Consider the following 18,785-nt stretch of genomic DNA (forward strand, 5'->3'; position numbering starts at 1 on the left):
CCTTGGTAATTTTCTGTTTGGATGATCTGTCCATTGGTGTAAGTGAGGTGTTAAAGTCCCCCACTGTTATTGTGTTACTGTCAATTTCCTCTTTTATAGCTGTTAGCAGTTGCCTTATGTATTTAGGTGCTCCTATTTTGGGAGCATATATATTTATAATTGTTACATCTTATTCTTGGATTGATCCCTTGATCATTACGTAGTGTCCTTCCTTGTCTCTTGTAACATTCTTTATTTTGAAGTCTATTTTATCTGATATGAATATTGCTACTCCAGCTTTCATTTGATTTCCATTTGCATGGAATATCTTTTTCCATCCCCTCACTTTCAGTCTGTATGTGTCCCTAGGTCTGAAGTGGGTCTCTGTAGACAGCATATATATGGGTCTTGTTTTTGTATCCATTCAGCGAGCCTGTGGCCTTTGGTTGGAGCATTTAATCCATTCATGTTTAAGATAATTATTGATATGTATGTTCCTATTACCATTTTCTTAATTGTTTTGGGTTTGTTTTTCTAGGTCCTTTTCTTGTCTTGTGTTTCCCACTTAGAGAAGTTCCTTTAGCATTTGTTTTACAGCTGTTTTGGTGGTGCTTAATTCTCTTAGTTTTTGCTTTTCTGTAAAATTTTTGATTTCTCCATTGAATCTGAATGAGATCCTTGCTGGGTAGAGTAATTTTGGTTGTAGGTTCTTCCCTTTCATCACTTTAAATGTGTCATGCCACTCCCTTCTGGCTTGTAGAGTTTCTGCTGAGAAATCAGCTGCTAACCTTATGGGAGTTCCCTTGTATATTATTTGTCATTTTTCCCTTGCTGCTTTCAATAGTTTTTCTTTGTCTTTAATTTTTGCCAATTTGATTACTATGTGTCTCGGTGTGTTTCTCCTTGGGTTTATCCTGTATGGGACTCTCTGCACTTCCTGGACTTGGGTGGCTATTTCCTTTCCCATGTTAGGGAAGTTTTCAACTATAATCTCTTCAAATATTTTCTTGGGTCCTTTCTGTCTCTCTTCTCCTTCTGGGACCCCTATAATGTGAATGTTGTTATGTGTAATGTTGTCCCAGAGGTCTGTTAGGCTGTCTTCATTTCTTTTCATTCTTTTTCCTTTATTCTGTTCTGCAGCAGTGAATTCCACCATTCTGTCTTCCAGGTCACTTATCCATTCTTCTGCCTCAGTTATTCTGTTGAATATTGATTCTTTCCAGTGTATTTTTCATTTCAGTTATTGTATTGTTCATCTCTGTTTGTTTGTTCTTTAATCCTTCTAGGTCTCCATTAAACATTTCTTGCATCTTCTTGATCCTTGCCTCCATTCTTTTTCTGAGGTCTTAGATCATCTTCACTCTCATTATTCTGAATTCTTTTTCTGGAAGGTTGCCTATCTCCACTTCATTTAGTTGTTTTTCTGGGGTTTTATCTTGTTCCTTCATCTGGTACATAGCTCTCTGCCTTTTCATCTTGTCTCTCTTTCTGTGAATGTGGTTTTCATTCCACATGCTGCAGGATTGTAGTTCTTCTTGCTTCTGCTGTCTGCCCTCTGGTGGATGAGGCTATCTAAAAGGCTTGAGCAAGTTTCCTGATGGGAGGGACTGGTGGTGGGTAGAGCTGGCTGTTGCTCTGGTGGGCAGGGCTCAGTAAAACTTTAATCAGCTTGTCTGCTGATGGGTCAGGCTGGGTTCTCTCCCTGTTCGTTGTTTGGCCTGAGACAACCCAATACTGGAGCCTACGCAGCTTTTTGGTGGGGCTGATGGCGGACTCTGGGAGGGCTCACACCAAGGAGTATTTCCCAGAATCTCTGTCACCAGTGTCCTTGGCCTCACGGTGAGACACGGCCACCCCCCGCCTCTGCAGGAGACCCTCCAACACTAGCAGGTAGGTCTGGTTCAGTCTCCTATGGGGTCACAGCTCCTTCCCCTGGGTCCCGGTGCACACACTACTTTGTGTGTGCCTTCCAAGAGTGGAGTCTCTGTTTCCCCCAGTCCTGTCGAAGTCCTGCAGTCAAATTCTGCTAGGCTTCAAAGTCTGATTCTCTAGGAATTCCTCCTCCCATTGCTGGACCCCCAGGTTGGGAAGCCTTACATGGGGCTCAGAACCTTCACTCCAGTGTGTGGACTTCTGTGGTATAAGTGTTCTCCAGTTTGTGAGTCACCCACCCAGTAGTTATGGGATTTGATTTTATTGTGATTGCGCCCCTCCTACCATCTCATTGTGGCTTCTCCTTTGTCTTTGGATGTGGGGTATCTTTTTTGGTGAGTTCCAGTGTCTTCCTGTCGATGACTGTTCAGCAGTTAGTTGTGATTCTGGTACTCTTGCAAGAGGGAGTGAGAGCACATCCTTCTACTCTGCCATCTTGAACCAATGTGCCCTTATCATTGATTCTTAATCACTCTTTTCTGAGTGTACATTTCTCAATCCCATGTTGAGATGAGTGAAATATAACCCTTGCCAGAGGAGTATCAGATCCTGGAGCTTGAGAAAATTGCCATGAGCTTTGTTTTTTAAAAGCGTAAGGCCCTGTTTCAATGATTTTGAGAGATCAAATCTTTGGCTTCCTTTTAATCTAGTCATTAGATTGAAATTGAGTAAAGAGCATCACAGAACCCTATGCAGAAACAGATTTCCATTTTTTCTAACTGGTCTAATTTCAGCTGAAAATTATTAAAGTACGAGATGAATGGGTCATGTTCAAGGATTCAGAACATTCCAATTGGTTTCTTGATCTCTGAAGCTCCAGCTCTGACATTGCTACTCACTGACGTTTTTCCGTCCTTCTTCTGCCTGGTCTAAGGAAGCAGCAGTCTCGGTGGAGGGAAAGGGCACATAAGGGCCTTGCAGCCTGTCAGATCTCGCTATGCTTTTATGATCACTGTAAGCTGAGGCAAGTAGCTGAACATTTCTGAGCTTTCATTCCTCATCTGTAAAATACGTTTTATACAGTCATTCAATAGATTATTGAGTATCTAACAGGCACTGTTGTGACAGCCACCATTTTACTAAGCACTCATTATGTGCTTATAGAGTATTGTGTACATTATCTGACTCAAGCCTCCAAACAACTCTGAAGAAATAATAATAATAATATAATCATAGTAGTGGTTAACCCTTATTGAGCATGCTCTACTTGCCAATCACAGTGCTAAAAATTTTATGTAAATTAATTTAGACCTGATAATAATCCAGTGAGGACAGTGTTGCTTCCTGCATTTTCAGAGGTGAAACTGAGTTTCAGAGTGATGAAGTTGGTTGCCTTTTATGAGTCACACAACTCCTAAGAGGCTGCGGTAGGATTCAAATCCAGGCAGCTCACTCCAAAGCCTGTGCTTTTAGCCCCATTGATATTCCATACAAATTTATTATCATAAATACTGTTATATTTCTTAAGATAATAGTAGATTTAATAGAAACAGGTTTTGTTCTCTGGGATCTCACAGCTTGCAGGAAGAAAGTAATGGTGAGTGTCTAGAATCGCTTTATCCAACCACTGTATGCAGTAGCTAGGTAATGTTTTTTAAAAAGCTGGTATCACTTTTTCTGTAGAGTTTCCCTTCAGGAGTGGAACAGGCTGGGATGAGCATCACCTTATGGGAGGCCCAGAGTAGAAGAACCTGAGGGATGTTGAGGAAGAGGTGTTCGTCTCATTAGTCACAGTTATCTTGTGTGATTCTGATGAAACCAAGAAGATCATGTAAAACCTTATACAGGCTGGCAGAAGAGAGACAGACAATCCATTCTGAGAGAGAAAACCCCCACAAAATATGGAAATTGCTATATGTACAAAAATGTTCATTAATACATTTTTTATAACTGCAAACAAAACAAAACAAAACTTGAAGCAACTTAAATGCCTAACTAATAGGGAAATGGTTGTCAACTATGGTTCATCGACATTATGGGGTATTTTGCAGCTGTGTATTTATTTATTTTAATGTTTTGCTTTTGCAAAAGTTATATCTGCAGTACTTTGAAAAGAAGAAAATCATCTGTGATTTGACCACCCTGTGATAACCATGATTAAGGTTTGGTTTATTTCTTTCCAAGTTATGTTTATTTCACTTACAATGCAGTGGCCATTATTAGGAATAGTTACAAAGATAAGACAGCAAAATTTCTCAATGAATACTATAATAAGTAAATAAAAAAGATTGTTTTTACAAATATGAGAATAAATAAATAGATAGGAAAAAAGATTGGAAAGAGCTGGACTAACAACATTCTAATGGGAGTTATGTAGGGTGTGGGCTTATGGGTGTTTTTTATTTTTGCTATTTTCTTCATTGTGTTATGGGTCAACAGTGCACACTCTCAAGAGCTCTTGGGTGTTAAATTAGTAAAATCTATACTTAATGAATAAGGTCAGACTTAGGCAGATGTCTCCTCTAAATCCTTGCTTCTCAAAGTGTGATTCTCAAACTAGCAACATCAGCATCACCTGGTAGTTTATTAGAAATACAGTCCCCAGCCCAAACCAACTGTTAGAATATGAGTTTGACAAAATCCCCAGGGGATCCTTATTGACATTAAAGTTTCACATGCATTGCTCTAAATGACAGGCTTTCTCATTTGGGGAAGAGTGGAGTTTGATGATAGCTTAACCAAAGTATTAATAAATCTAAACATAATGTGCTAATAGGAGAGGGTTGATTGGAACATTGGCAAATGGAAGTGGGGCAGAGTTTGAAAATTTATCTGACACTGTTGAGGGGTTAGAGAGTCAACTTGGGGACCCCGGCAAGAGTCACTAGGGAGCTGAGACTTCATGGAGATCACCAAGTGCTCGCCCGGCTCTCCAGGGTATGAGTGAGCTGTCCCTGTAGCTTCTCCACTGCCCTTTCTTTGCTCTGTCTTCCCAGGTACCTCTTGACTATTCTTTGGTTTTCCTTCTAGCTTTCCTTCAGAAAGAAATGGCCCTTGTCATGTGTCTAAGAGAGATCTAGTCTTTTGGAGAGTTCTGTACTTATTAAAATATAAATAATTGCCATCTCTTAATGCATGAGTATCCAGTCTGTGGATTTATTTCTGATAACTCATATTACATCAGCATCATTGTGAATTTGTAAATCTGGCATGCTTTTGGTTTATAAATGTCCCTGTAACAGAGACTGATAAATTTTAAGGGATTGCTAATAAAATTACCAATAAAATTCTAGAGGGTTGAAACCACCTAGAGATGCTGTTACCTGGAGGACCTGTCTGGGTGGCCAGGAACCTCCTTAGGGGAATGTAGATGTCTCTCTTGGAAACCACATTAACTTTTGTAATTGATTTTTTTAAATTGAAATAAAAATGGATACCAAATGGGAAGGAAAGTATCCTAGCGTTTTGTTATTCAAGGAATTCTAACTTATTTGGCCCATTGTAGCCCAAAGAGTACTTCTCAATTATTGATTTTTCCCTTCTTCGGTGTTAGTTTTTGAAAGTATTTTAGGAACATTGAACTTTGTGTTTCTGTGACACCTCAGAAGTTAACGTGGCTCAATGTTTTCCTTTTAGAATGAGATCTTTTTTTCTAACATTTTACATGGTGTCCTCAGAGAAGATCACGCCCTGGTATCTAGAGCCGTCTCCATGAAGGTGGAAAATTTCACAGAAACCAATGAAATAAACGAGCTCTTTGACCTATTTACTTACAACAAGGTAAAATCAGTTACACATTTACATTTGTTCTGCACTCTTGGAGAAAGCTACATAAAATGGATTCTAAGGGTCCTAGACTAATGTGCTAGTACACAACTTTGGTACAAAAACCTTAATATTATTCAATAGATGGATTTCAGAAAACGTGGTTAAATCAGTTCTTATCTAGTAAATATTAATCAACTACAATAGGTGCTCAGTATCATCTACCTTTATTAATATAGACTTAGCTTGCTACTTTTAAGGTGAACCCTTCTGCTTGGTAGAAATTTGTACTTGTATCGACTGAAAGAACACACAACATAAAAGTTGTGAGTTAAGTTTTATTCAGGAATCTTACTGAGGACTATAGCCCAGGAGACAGCCTCTCAGAGTGCTCTGAGAAACTACTCCGAAGTGGTAAGGGAGGAGCCAGGATATATCTGAACTTTTTTTGCTGGGAAAAACATGCAGTCAAGCATAAAAAGATTACTGCTAATCACAAGGAACAGACACCTCAAGTTAATAATTTTAGTGCTTTTCTGTATATGGAAAAATGTAAGAATCTGGGGTCATTGAAATTTTTCCTTACATATGCATCTTAACTATGTAGGGGCCAGGATATTCAAAGCACAGAATGCTTCCTGTTTTGCTTCATCCTGAATTCCCCCCAAGGTGCACTCTCAGTGGGCATCTGCAGTGGCTAATGGCTGATCCTTGTAGAACTGGAATGGCAGGCAACAATTTTTCTTTACACTTGCCGTATGAGTATCTCAGTTTAAAAACTTTACTGCGCCCTGAACTCTTTATATGTAGGACATTTTCTCATCTTTTACCTATTAATTAGTGACAGTCTCCTATTTTATGAGCACATTTGGGGATAACCCAGACATTCAACTAAAGTGCGCAGTGCAATCAGAAGCACAGCCCAGAATCGTGCTTATCAGAATGGAATGCGTCAATATTTAGATACCGAATTTTGTTTAAATAATGGACAGCTTCTTATGTCTTAGGGAGCGTCTCTGGCCCGGATGCTTTCTAGTTTCTTGAATGAGAAAATATTTATCAGCGCACTTAAGGTGAGTTTACAAAATTGTTGTTACCTGGAAAACAGTAAACATAAATTGCTTTGGCATGTTATTTATCTTAACCTTAACTTTTCTATCTTGACAGTCATATTTGGAGACATTTTCTTACTCAAATGCTGAGCAAGATGATCTATGGAGGCATTTTCAAATGGTAATTCTCTCACTTCCTGCCATGTTTTTGCTGAGTTGTTTTGTAAGATTGGGAGGCCCTGTGTGTATGGTGATGACACAGGAAAACCATCTTTCCTTGTTTGTGACACTCCTTTAAGTCAGGGGTTGCTTCTTTAGTCTTCACCACTATATTCCCAATGCCCAGAAGACAGCCTGCATATGTTAGATCCATAAAAAATGTGGTTAGTAAATGAATGAATGAATGAGTGAATGTACTAAGGAACCATTCATATATAGAGAGTTGAACAGCATTACATTTGGTCCAGAATATCACCCACTGGGAATTACTGTACTGTATGAATGAGGAAGAGAATAGCTATGTAGTTTCTTTTAGGAGATTGCTACCTCAAAAGATTTTGATGATAAGTATCTGCTTTTATGATGATTTTTTTAAAACAGGCCATAGATGACCAGAGTAAAATTCTTTTGCCAGCAACAGTAAAAAGCATCATGGACAGTTGGACACACCAGAGTGGTTTTCCAGTTATCACCTTAAATGTATCTACTGGTGTCATGAAACAGGAGCCATTTTATCTTGGAAAAGTTAAAAATCAGACCCTTCTAACCCACAAGTAGGTAGATTTACTCCTCTGTCTTCACCTTGCTTGGGATTGAGCTGTGATCAAATGGAAACCAGCCTGTGGGTGAGGAAGCATAACCCCTACTGGATACACACCCTTCCATGGGGTGATTCTGGGATGGTGACTGAGTGTTCCATGCAGGATGTCGCTGGTGTGCTAGGATGGGGCAGAGCCCCTCATGTGCTGAGCAAGGCCAGAGACCTGCATTTAGGGATTCAAGCAGTGCCCCTCCCCTGGGGTATAGGGCCACACCCATGACCAAAGCTTTGGGTGTTATGCATTCTCTTCTGTCCTTTAGACAGAGGTCATGAATTAGTCGGAATTCTGTGTGAAAGGCAGTAAAATAGAGCCTGAAATGCCTCCTGTTAGTTAAGAAGAAAGGGGATCCTGTTGCAATGTTGTCTTCCCTTCCCTAGAAACGGAACTGAATGGTGACTGTATCCTTGAGGAATAATTCTGTGCATGTCTGCCCATGCACTTATCTGTGCTTTTGTAGCCATACCTAAAATGTTAGAATTATAGATCCCAAATCCAAACCTTAGGTAAGTCTTATTCAAAATCTCTGCGTTTCAGTTGCCTTATCTATAAAGTAAATGTAATAACATATATCCCAGGGGATTGTTGTAGAAGTGAAATGGGATAATAAGTATAAAGTGGCTTAGCATTCATCACTTTCTCCTTCCCTTTCCTTCTCTTTCTTGTTAGATAATTTTCAACTGTTTTTTTTAAATAAATTTATTTATTTATTTATTTTTGGCTGCGTTGGGTCTTCGTTGCTGCATGCGGGCTTTCTCTAGTTGTGGTGAGAGGGGGCTACCCTTTGTTGCAGTACACAGACTTCTCATTGCGGTGGCTTCTCTTGTTGCAGAGCACAGGCTCCAGGCTCATGGGCTTCAGTAGTTTAGGCATGTGGGCTCCGTAGCTGTGGCTCACAGGCTCTAGAGTGTAGGCTCAGTAGTTGTGGTGCACGGCTTAGTTGTTCCATGGCATGTGGGATCTTCCTGGACCAGGGCTCAAACCTGTGTCCCCTGCATTGGCAGGTGGATTCTTAACCACTGCACCACCAGGGAAGCCCTTCCAACTGTTTTTGATAAAAGTTTTGATCCTCAGATCTCATTATAGTAAGTATCAGCACAAAGGGGTAATTAATTTTCATATATCACCATCAAAATTTTCAAGTTGTCCTACTCTTTCTTTAAAACCCCAGGGGGTGGGAACAGGAGACCTGCAGGTCCCTTCTCCCTATGATATTTCATGACTTGTGAGAAGAGGTGGCCTTAGCTATCACATAAACAGAGACCCTCAGTTCAAAGTCTGAGAAACCAGACTTTTGAGCGTTTGAGCAAGATTGGAAATAATTGCCCAAATTCCAAGTAGTGTGTCTCTTCAGATGACTAATGTCCTCCCTGTGGTGAGCGACTTCATCCAGGTCATGTCCACCAATGTGGGAAGAAAGCCAGCATTCAGGCAATATGAATAATCTGGCTGGTTTTTGTTGAACACTTTTCAGACAAGGAGAAAGCTTGAGGTGGAGAAGCCTTTTGAAATGTTTGTCAAGCTTTTGCTTCTTAACTGATTATTCAACTCTCTTGGCACAGATGGCTTTGGGTCTGTCTGTAGCATTTGAATGACCCCTGAGTAAGGCCAGGTGGCTGTAATTTAATATAAACAGGCCTTGAAATTTTCAGATACAGGAGAGTCTTAGTAGCTACCTTAAGTTATAAAAAGAAGCAAACCTATAAGACACAAGAAGAGAGTAAACAAATAGCCAAAGCAAAACTGACTTCTGAAACAGTGAATAATTCTAAGAGCAAAGTCCTGCATATCCACAGGGAATGACCAAAGAATTTGAGGTCAGTTATTTTATCATCTTATTTAATATTGGCTCAGAGCTGATATTCTTATGTGTGAACATTAACTGAATTTTTCATTTTTTTCCAAAAAGTGACACATGGATTGTACCTATCCTTTGGATAAAAAATGGAACTACACAGTCTTTAGTCTGGCTAGATAAAAGCAGCAGTAAGTAACAAATTTTTAAAAATATCTCCACATATATATGCAAATATATATATGTGTATGTATATATATGTGTGTGTAAACATATATATTTTATATATATATATATATAAAGGCAGAGACTAAAATGTTGAAATGTCTATCTTTTTTTTTTTCTTTCTTTCTTTTTTTTTTTTATTTTGTGGTACGCGGGCCTCTTACTCTTGTGGCCTCTTCCATTGCGAAGCACAGGCTCCGGATGCGCAGGCTCAGCGGCCATGGCTCACGGGCCCAGCTGCTCCGCGGCATGTGGGATCTTCCCACACCGGGGCACGAACCCGGGTCCCCTGCATCGGCAGGTGGACTCTCAACCACTGTGCCACCAGGGAAGCCTGAAATGTCTATCTTTTGGAAAGCTATCTTGTTTACAACTAAAATATTGTATCATTCTTGTTGAACATAGAGCTTTAAAGAAAAGTTTCTGATCAAAAGCCATTATATGTGAAAAAATGTAATTATGTGGTAAGATCAATACATATTTTACAATATCTTTACTTTTTGTTTTATTGGACTTATTGTTTAGAATTAAGAGGGTGTAGTACAGATGTGTAGCAAAATATTTTTAAAATGTACCATTTCAAACTTGTCACCTGTTTCTTTGTAGAAGTATTCCCTGAAATGCAAGTTTCAGATTCTGATCATGACTGGGTGATTTTAAATTTGAATATGACTGGATATTATAGAGTTAACTATGATAAATTTGGTTGGAAGAAATTAAATCAACAGCTTGAAAAAGATCCTAAGGTAAGGTTATATTTTTACACCTTTTATTAAATATCATTAATATTGCACTCTCTAGCCTTTAGAGGTTGAGCTTTCATCAACCTGTCTGGTGGGAACCTGACCCCTGTTGCCACCCCTCGCCCCAAGGCATACTGGATTTTTTTTTCTTATTCTTAGAAAGGAGAGGTTTTGGTTGAATGCATTGTGTTTTTGAACATTAATCTCACTTTTCCACAATAATTTTACCTTTCTAGGTAAAAAATCAGAAGAATTTCCTATTAACCATTAATTTTGTGATCTTAGGCAAGTTAAATGTTCTGCTTCAATTTCTTCCCTTTAAAATGGGAATAATATCATATCTTTCTTATTCCTTATGAAGATTAGAGATGATGTAAGTAAACATATACTTAAAATTTCAAAGCCCATAATAGGTGCCAGTACGTATATGCTAGAAAATGTTAATTTTCTAAAAACTGTATTTTCACCCTCCCTCAAAGGAGACAATTTAATTCACAAGGTATCAATAATAATCCAATATTGCTTTAAGTTGTAAAACAACTGTAAATTATTGTGCAATATAGAAATATTAAAATATTGGCTAGTTCTTATCAGTCAGATTTTAATTGGTTGAATTAAACCAAATCTCCATTGGTGCAGACGGGTGCTGGCTTAGAGGTCTATAGAGTTGGCTCTGCTGTGAAATCTTGGGCTGTTCATTTAGTCTCTATTCATAAAACTAGAGAGTTGAACTAAAAGATATCTTAGGTGTCTCTCTCTTCAAAAGTTCTGTGAGTCACATAGCAGCCTCTCTGGCAGAAGAGGCAGTGCACAGCATACTGGTCCAGAGCTCGGGTTCTGGGTCAGGTGGACTTCTGTTCATATTTTTGTTCATCATTTACCAGATGTGTGACCTTGGGCCTCTTGTTTGCCCAGTCATGCCTTGGGTTCCTTATCAGTGTAATAATGGGTGTAATAGACCTTAAAGCGTTGTTGTGAAGATTAAATAAGGTGATGTGTGTAGTATGTTTAACAGAGGCCTGACACAATTTGGGCATTCAGAGCATGATCAGTAATTTTTAAAAATTATCATTGGTCTTTTGAATAAAGGTACAAAAAACAGTTATAATAATACTTTATTTAAAAATCTTTTTCAGAGTAGCTAAATTCTTTTTACTTTCTAAGGGCAGTCTTAACCGTGGAAGCACTAGGTCATGCCATTATAGCTATGATTTCTTGACACCCTTGTAGATTTACTTATTGGAAAACTGGGGTCAATTATTCATACAACATAATTGCTGAACAAATAAAACATTTCTATTATTAATATTAATCTAGAAAATGTAAGTGTTATTATTACTGCCAGAAAAGATATGCGGCTACAACAAAGGAAAGAATTAAGCTTGGCTTGTTCAGATGCTTAAAGGGATGTGAAGATAAATTTTCTGGGACCACATATATGAACATGCTGAGGGGGGGTATTGAAGGACTGCTGTAGGAAACTTTGGGCACCCTTAGGACACAAGCTGAGACAGAGTCCTGTGGCCTGACAACGCCAGGGAGCTCAAACCGAAGCCTGAGGAGTTAGGTTGGCAGTTGACTCCTGCCTTTTCATGATTCAAAGGGCTCCGTTGGTGGTATTGTGTCAAATTAGGAAACTCTTAAGAAGAGAGATACCATTGAAAAGAGTACCTCACTATTGCCAAAATAGTGCTAAGTAATATTCTCTAAGGCTTCCTATGCCAAAAAGTCCCCTGACAACAATTTGGACATTGTGATACAATTTAATGTATACTTTCTGTTTTGGAGAGGCCCTTTAAACTTGGCTTCCTGTTTTATTTTTTAACATGCTGTTTTTCACAGAGTATTTTGGCAAAACTCTCAGCCATATTTAAGCCTTATGATTGATGTCCAGAGGGATCACTTATCAAAAGCAGATGTATAATAAATAAATTATGGGAACTATCCTTAGAAATGATCGTTTCTCTGTACATAGTTCACATGAAAGTGCTTTGTAAGCAGCAATGATTTTTAATGTTGTTATTATTTTGAAAGTTATTTTTTCACTAAAAATGTTCTCATCTTTTCCTGAACATTTTTGGATCTCATTTGCAGGCTATTCCTGTTATTCACAGACTTCAGTTGGTTGATGATGCCTTTTCCTTGTCTAAGTGAGTATATTTTCTTCTTTCATCATTTTAGCGTATACCTTGAGAAATTTATAAAAATAATAACTTCATCACTATGAACTTGGTTCTTTAGTATATACAGGCCCTAACTTATTAAGATTAGGATCAAATTCTGTGGTTATTGCGGAATTTATGATATAAAAGTTGCTAGAATATGCAACAACATGGATGAACGTTGAGGACATTAAGCTATGTGAAATAAGCCAGGCACAGAAAGACAAATACTGTATGTTTCCATTTACATGAGGTACTTAGTAGTCAGAGTCAGAGAGACGGAAAGACTGGTGGTTGCCAAGGGCTGGTGCAGGAGGGTGGGAGGGGGCGATGGGGAAATATTGTTTAATGGGTACAGAGTTTCAGTTTCACAAGATGAAAAGAATTATGGAGATGGATAGAGATGATGGGTGCACAACATTATGAATGTATGTTTTTTAAATTTTTTATTGGAGTATAGTTGATTTACAATGTTGTGTTAGTTTCTTCTGTACAGCAAATTGAATCAGTTATACATATGAATGTATTTAATACTAGCGAACCATACACTTTAAAACGGTTAAGAAGACAAATGTTATGTGTATTTTGCAACAATAAAAGAATTAGAAAAAAAGGCAATTCAAAAAAGTCATTATCAGGATAAGAGCAATAACATCTACTACTATTAGAAATGAAAGCTACAGAAAACAATGTTTTTTACAACAATTTGACAAGAAGGAATATATTCTTTCTCAAGTCAAAACTTGGTAGTTAATTATATGAAAATCGTATATTTTCAATCAAATTAACTTTGGTATAATAAGGTTTAAACTGATTATGGAGAAATTTTGAAAGACTCTTAAAGGAGCAGCAAAGAAAATTCAATGTTTTAAAAGGAAGCCCTGGGCTTCCCTGGTAGCGCAGTGGTTAAGAATCCGCCGGCCAGTGCAGGGGACATGGGTTCGATCCTGGTCCGGGAAGATCCCACATGCCGCGGAGCAACTAAGCCCATGCGTCACAGCTGCTGAGCCTGCGCTCTAGAGCCCGTGAGCCACAACTACTGAGCCCATGTGCCATAACTACTGAAGCCCGCGCGCCTAGAGTCCATGCTCCGCAACAAGAGAAGCCACAGCAATGAGAAGCCCGCACAACACGAGGAGGAGTAACCCCCGCTCGCCACAACTAGAGAAAGCCTGTGCGCAGCAACGAAGACCCAACACAGCCAAAAATAAAATAAATAAATTTGTAAAAATAAATAAATAAAATAAAATGCCTTTCCATGAGAAAAAAAAAAAGGAAGCCCTTAAAGGAAAACCTTTAGAAGGATGCAGTAGAGATGATGTAAATAGAAAAAAGTAATAGTGTTTAAATATTTATAGGATTATTGCAAAATGTATAAGAATCATTATTTTAAAAATCTCAATCAAGAGGAAAAACTTAGGTAAAATACAAGTGATTCAGACTTGCATTTGTAAAGACTGCTAAATGTTTGGGTTTTTTTGTGGGTTTTTTTTGCGGTACGCGGGCCTCTCACTGTTGTGGCCTCTCCCGTTGCGGAACACAGGCTCCGGACGCGTAGGCTCAGCAGCCATGGCTCACGGGCGCAGCCGCTCCGTGGCACGTGGGATCTTCCTGGACCGGGGTACGAACCCGTGTCCCCTGCATCGGCAGGCGGACTCTCAACCACTGCGCCACCAGGGAAGCCCCTAAATGGATAAATTTAGGAAGATTGTAGAAGATGTATTCATATTTTTCTAAGATACTGGAAGTTAAGGAAATAAAGTAATTGATGTATCCAAAAAAAAAAAGTTTCCCTAACTAAATAGACTATCAATTAAGATTTTGAAGGATTTTTGTTACCCAATGATGATGACTGTAGGTATAATTTTAATGAGCCTGAATTTTAGTGTGTTACAGAACTACTGATTTCATTTACATTGGATTTACTCAATATAAGCTCTGCTGGTAAGTTTCTAACCAGGAAAATGAATATATGTTCAGAACTTAAATTCCAGACAGTAAAATTAAGGAGTACACATAATAAATGATGCAGTGTGTTCTCTCTTTCTTTGGCCTGTTGTATTTCTTGAATGAAGGTCTGCATATTTTATCCTTCGTTTTTTTACTACTTTTCCCCATGTGATGTACAGCACATTTCCCTGCTCACTACTTTGCTGAAACATTTCTCTAAGATTATCATGACTTTATACTGTTAACCACATCCTCCTGCAAACTTCTTTTTTGACTTCCTGAGGCTCCAATATGCAAACCTAGTTCTCCTCTAGGATCTGACTTCTCTTCTTCCTGCTGACGTGAGCATCCTTAAGACCAGTCATGGTTGTGTTATGTTCTTCTATCTTTCCTCTGGATAATTCATGCCTTCTGATGGTTTCAGTGATCATTTTATTATGTACATGTACAGTGCCTAACAGATATAAGGTATGCAATAAATGTTTATGAAAGGATATGTTGATGACTTCTAAATCTAGATGTCTATTTGTCTCCTCCAGTCTTCTGTTTATCCTGTGGTCATTTAAATTCAGTACCTTAAACACTGAACTTTATTTCTGTCTCTAAATTGCTCCTGCTATCAATTTCTCTCTGTCTGTCGAAGCTACTACTACTTTTCCCATCCCCACGCTTGAAACATCAGAGATATCCTTGACTGCTCTCTCTCTCTCTCCATCTCCCATCAAGTCATCGTGTCTTATCTATTCATTCTGGGGTTCTGGGGAATGTCTTTTGGATTCTCACCTCACTTACCACCTTCACTGCTTCCGTGCTAAGCCAAGCTTTCATCACCCTTTGCCTAGCCTATTGCATTAGCTTCCAGCCTTTAGTCCTTTAGAATTCTATTTATATTAGAAGTCCATTCTGTTTTCTGCAGCACAGTTGCAACAAAATTTTAAGGTATTGATTTCATGATGTTACCCCAGCTGTTTAAACACCTTCCCACCCCATGTAAACTCTTCACCCTGATACTCAAGGCTCTCCACACTTTTGATTTACCTTACCTATTAACTCCCATCTCTCACTACACATAAAAGAAATTCCCTGCCTCGGTTAACTTGGTCTGCCCATCACACTAATTCCCACTTTATCTTCTTGCCCATCACACTAATTCCCACTTTAAACTGCCTTCCTCTATCTCTCTACTTATTCCAATCCTACCCTTCCTTCACTGCTTTTCTCAACTTCCTTCTCCAGAAGGCCTCCCTGCCTCTCCCATCACATGCGTATATTTTTCTTCTTTGCTACTTTATTGTATTCGTTGCCTCTGCTAGGGCCTTTGATTAACACCTTCTTATGTGCAAGTCTCAGCTCTTCACTAAGTAATAAGCTCCTCGCTGGTAAGCAACAGGAGTGTCCTGTTTGTGTTCACTTGTTTTGTGTTCCTACTAGTATCTGGCAGAGAATTAGATAGAGAATGACTTTTAATTAATACTTGTTGAATGGAAATTATAGTCTCTTAAGAATGTATACCAAATGCACAAATATTCTAGTGCCTGACAATCAGCCCAACATTTGGCCTGGATTTTCTACAATCTCCAAGAATTTGGGCACTTGAACCTATCAAGCTGAAATTGAGGGTCTGTCCACATTGCTTGGGTTCTACTTCATCGATGAGATGGGACTTTTACCCTCTAGCTTTTTGATTTCATATACCTTATTGAAGTCAGGCACTGAAGCATGGAACAAATATGAGTTTTTGAGTCTGTGGGGTTTTTTTAAACCAAACAGAAACAGTTATATAGAGATTGAAACAGCACTTGATTTAACCAAGTACCTTGCTGAAGAAGATGAAATCATAGTGTGGCATGCAGTTTTGGTGAACCTAGTGACCAGGGATCTCGTTTCTGATGTGAACAACCATGATATATATCCACTATTAAAGGTAATTTCATTCTTTGTTAGATGGTTTTTTTTTTATTTCTTTCTTCCTCCTTCCATATTTTAGATAGTGTCCGTGAAAGCCATCTTTCCCAAAATAATAGTCTATTTGTTCTGTATATATTCATTTTCTTAGGAATGGTTGTTTACTCTTAGAAGAAAATACCTTAGTCATAGACCTGGTTTAGGAGATGAGTATGAGAGAAGTTTGGACAGTTTCTTAATTCTTGGTGAGGTATAAATGTGTCTTAAGAAACCAGAAGTGGATGGAAATGGTATGCCTTTTTTTTCTTATTAAAAAAGGATAGTATCTATTAACAGCTGTTTCCCTAAAAGATTGTTAGTCTAACAGAATGATTTTTCACAATTCTATATCCATGATTTATATCCTCTGATTTATAGGGCCGGCACTTAAAACCAGAGAGTTATATTCCAAAAAAGTAAACATTTTGAAGCTGCTTTTGATATTGGGAAGAGAGATGGCGAAATTAGAGTTAATGAATGAAGAAATAACCATGCCAACTTGTCCTTATAAAAGGGGAAAATAACATCTATAAAAGGGGAAATTTCTGTTATTAGATCTTTAACAGTGATCGTAAGAAAGATGGCACAGGTAAAACCAAAGCCAAAGTTTGGGAGCAGCCCCTCGGAGAGTTAAGGGCCGCAAACAAAACAGCAAGTGTATTAGGTGATGATTCCAAGTGAGAGTCTGGGGCAGTCTGAAGGCGAGATCGCAAGCACTTCAGGGTTCCAGACTTTCTTTTATCTAGTGTACAAAGTGCTGATGGGAACGTACTTGAATGTGGCATGGCGACCAGTAGGAGAAGGCACTTGTTGGTGGGATCAAGGTGGCTCACTGATAACATCTGATCACTGGTTTTGAGTGAAGAAGTAAAAGCTAATGTTTGTTTTTAAAAATTTCAATGAATAACATTAATTTATTCTGAGGGATGTATTGGTAAGTGTAGGACTATTATAACCTTATTATTTACCAGCCGATAGCTCAATTGAAGAAATTTTATTTTGGAGTCAGGGCTTAAATTAATCCAAGGCATAAATCAGTATTCCTTGTTTTTTTAGAGATATATATATATACTAAGCATGGAAGTTTCAAGGTAGAAAGTTTGTTTTATATTTCTCCATTTTTTCTCTATTTTAAAGACAACTGGAAATGTTTGGGTGATAGTAAATGATAAGAATGGTTGATATTTATTGAGTTCCTACTATGTGCCAAGCAGTGTGCTGACACACATCATATTGTTTACGTATTGCTTACGTTTGAGGAAACTGAACCTATAGAGGTTTTAAAAGTTATACATTTAGTGACAAATAAAGATTACTTCTGAAGAAATATCTATCACCTCTCTGTTAATGTCTTTTCAGACAAAGAGAAAAGCAGTGTAAATTGGGTGTTGTGAGCAGAACTAACAGTATATTTTCTTTATTGTTTATAGAGGTATCTGTTAAAGAGACTTATCTCAATATGGAATACTTATTCAACTATAATTCGTGAAAATGTGGCAACATTGCAGGATGACTATTTAGCTCTGTAAGTACTTTTTGAGCAGTGATCATTGAATTAAATAATTCATATTAATGGATAGGCTTCCAGATTCATAAAATAAGATACTAATAGTTATGATTCACTGAGAGATTTGTGTGCCATTTGAGAATAGTAGATTTGGGATTGGTGAGCTACATGTATCCTAATAGGAAATAGTAATTTGGGAATCTTAATTTACCTGCGAAGCACATACAAGTACACACAGGAATTTATAGCTTTATATTCTCCAATCTTAGGCTACTGGTTGAAATCTTAAGTATGTTGTACTATTGATGAAGGGTTGTGTTAAGAAAAAACAGCCTATACAAACAAATTGAAGGGTATAGGAAGAATACACGGGGAAAAAAATCCCCTCTGTATATTCTTGATGACAGAGGGAAAAGTTCCATTATTTATGTCAGACAGAAATTCTAACATTATGCAGATATGATTAGGGAGATTGACAGTGAACTGTTTCAGTCATCTGTGTGTGAGCATGACCAAGTATTGCAAACGATTTCTCCATCGTTGGTTCGGTTAGGGGACTATGCCTGTTGTCATGCTGCTCTGGAAAGGGGGTGAAAGGCAAAACAGGGCTGCAGTACCGCTGGCTTCCCTGTGACACAAGGTTTGTGTGTGTAGGCTGGGCTTCCAGATTTAGTGAGGGAATCTGTGACCAACAATGAATGGTACAGGGATTATATTTACAGCTCTAGTCAACATCAAGCCGAAACCAATTAGACCAAGTAAGAAATGCAAAAGGTGGGGTTATTCTTTCTCACAAGTATCCTGAGAGGGGAGAAATTTTAGAGCTAAGCGTGTGAATGGACAAACAATGTGGTTGGATTTACAGATGGATGGAAGACAGCGGGGATGAGCTAGGATGGAAAGTGGGTAGGCAAGTTGTATAGGCAAACAGAAAGGCCCAACCAGGCAGCACCTTTCTTAACCAGCCATGGCC

General features: G+C 38.4%; 1 protein-coding gene across 1 annotated transcript in view; it reads left to right on the forward strand.

Annotated features, from left to right (window-relative positions):
• Nucleotides 1-18,785, forward strand: part of LVRN (laeverin) — an 89,550-nt gene that overhangs the window by 58,381 nt on the left and 12,384 nt on the right. Inside the window, exons 7-15 of the mRNA XM_029217742.1 lie at nt 5,488-5,631; nt 6,624-6,689; nt 6,784-6,849; nt 7,269-7,441; nt 9,396-9,472; nt 10,113-10,252; nt 12,344-12,399; nt 16,132-16,285; nt 17,736-17,830. Of these exons, the coding sequence (XP_029073575.1) occupies nt 5,488-5,631; nt 6,624-6,689; nt 6,784-6,849; nt 7,269-7,441; nt 9,396-9,472; nt 10,113-10,252; nt 12,344-12,399; nt 16,132-16,285; nt 17,736-17,830 (971 nt within the window). The remainder of the gene's footprint in view (nt 1-5,487; nt 5,632-6,623; nt 6,690-6,783; nt 6,850-7,268; nt 7,442-9,395; nt 9,473-10,112; nt 10,253-12,343; nt 12,400-16,131; nt 16,286-17,735; nt 17,831-18,785) is intronic.

The sequence above is a fragment of the Monodon monoceros genome, unplaced genomic scaffold, assembly GCF_005190385.1.
Source record: "Monodon monoceros isolate NGI ecotype Baffin Bay Population unplaced genomic scaffold, NGI_Narwhal_1 Super_Scaffold_12, whole genome shotgun sequence".
NCBI classification, from domain to species: Eukaryota; Metazoa; Chordata; class Mammalia; order Artiodactyla; family Monodontidae; genus Monodon; species Monodon monoceros.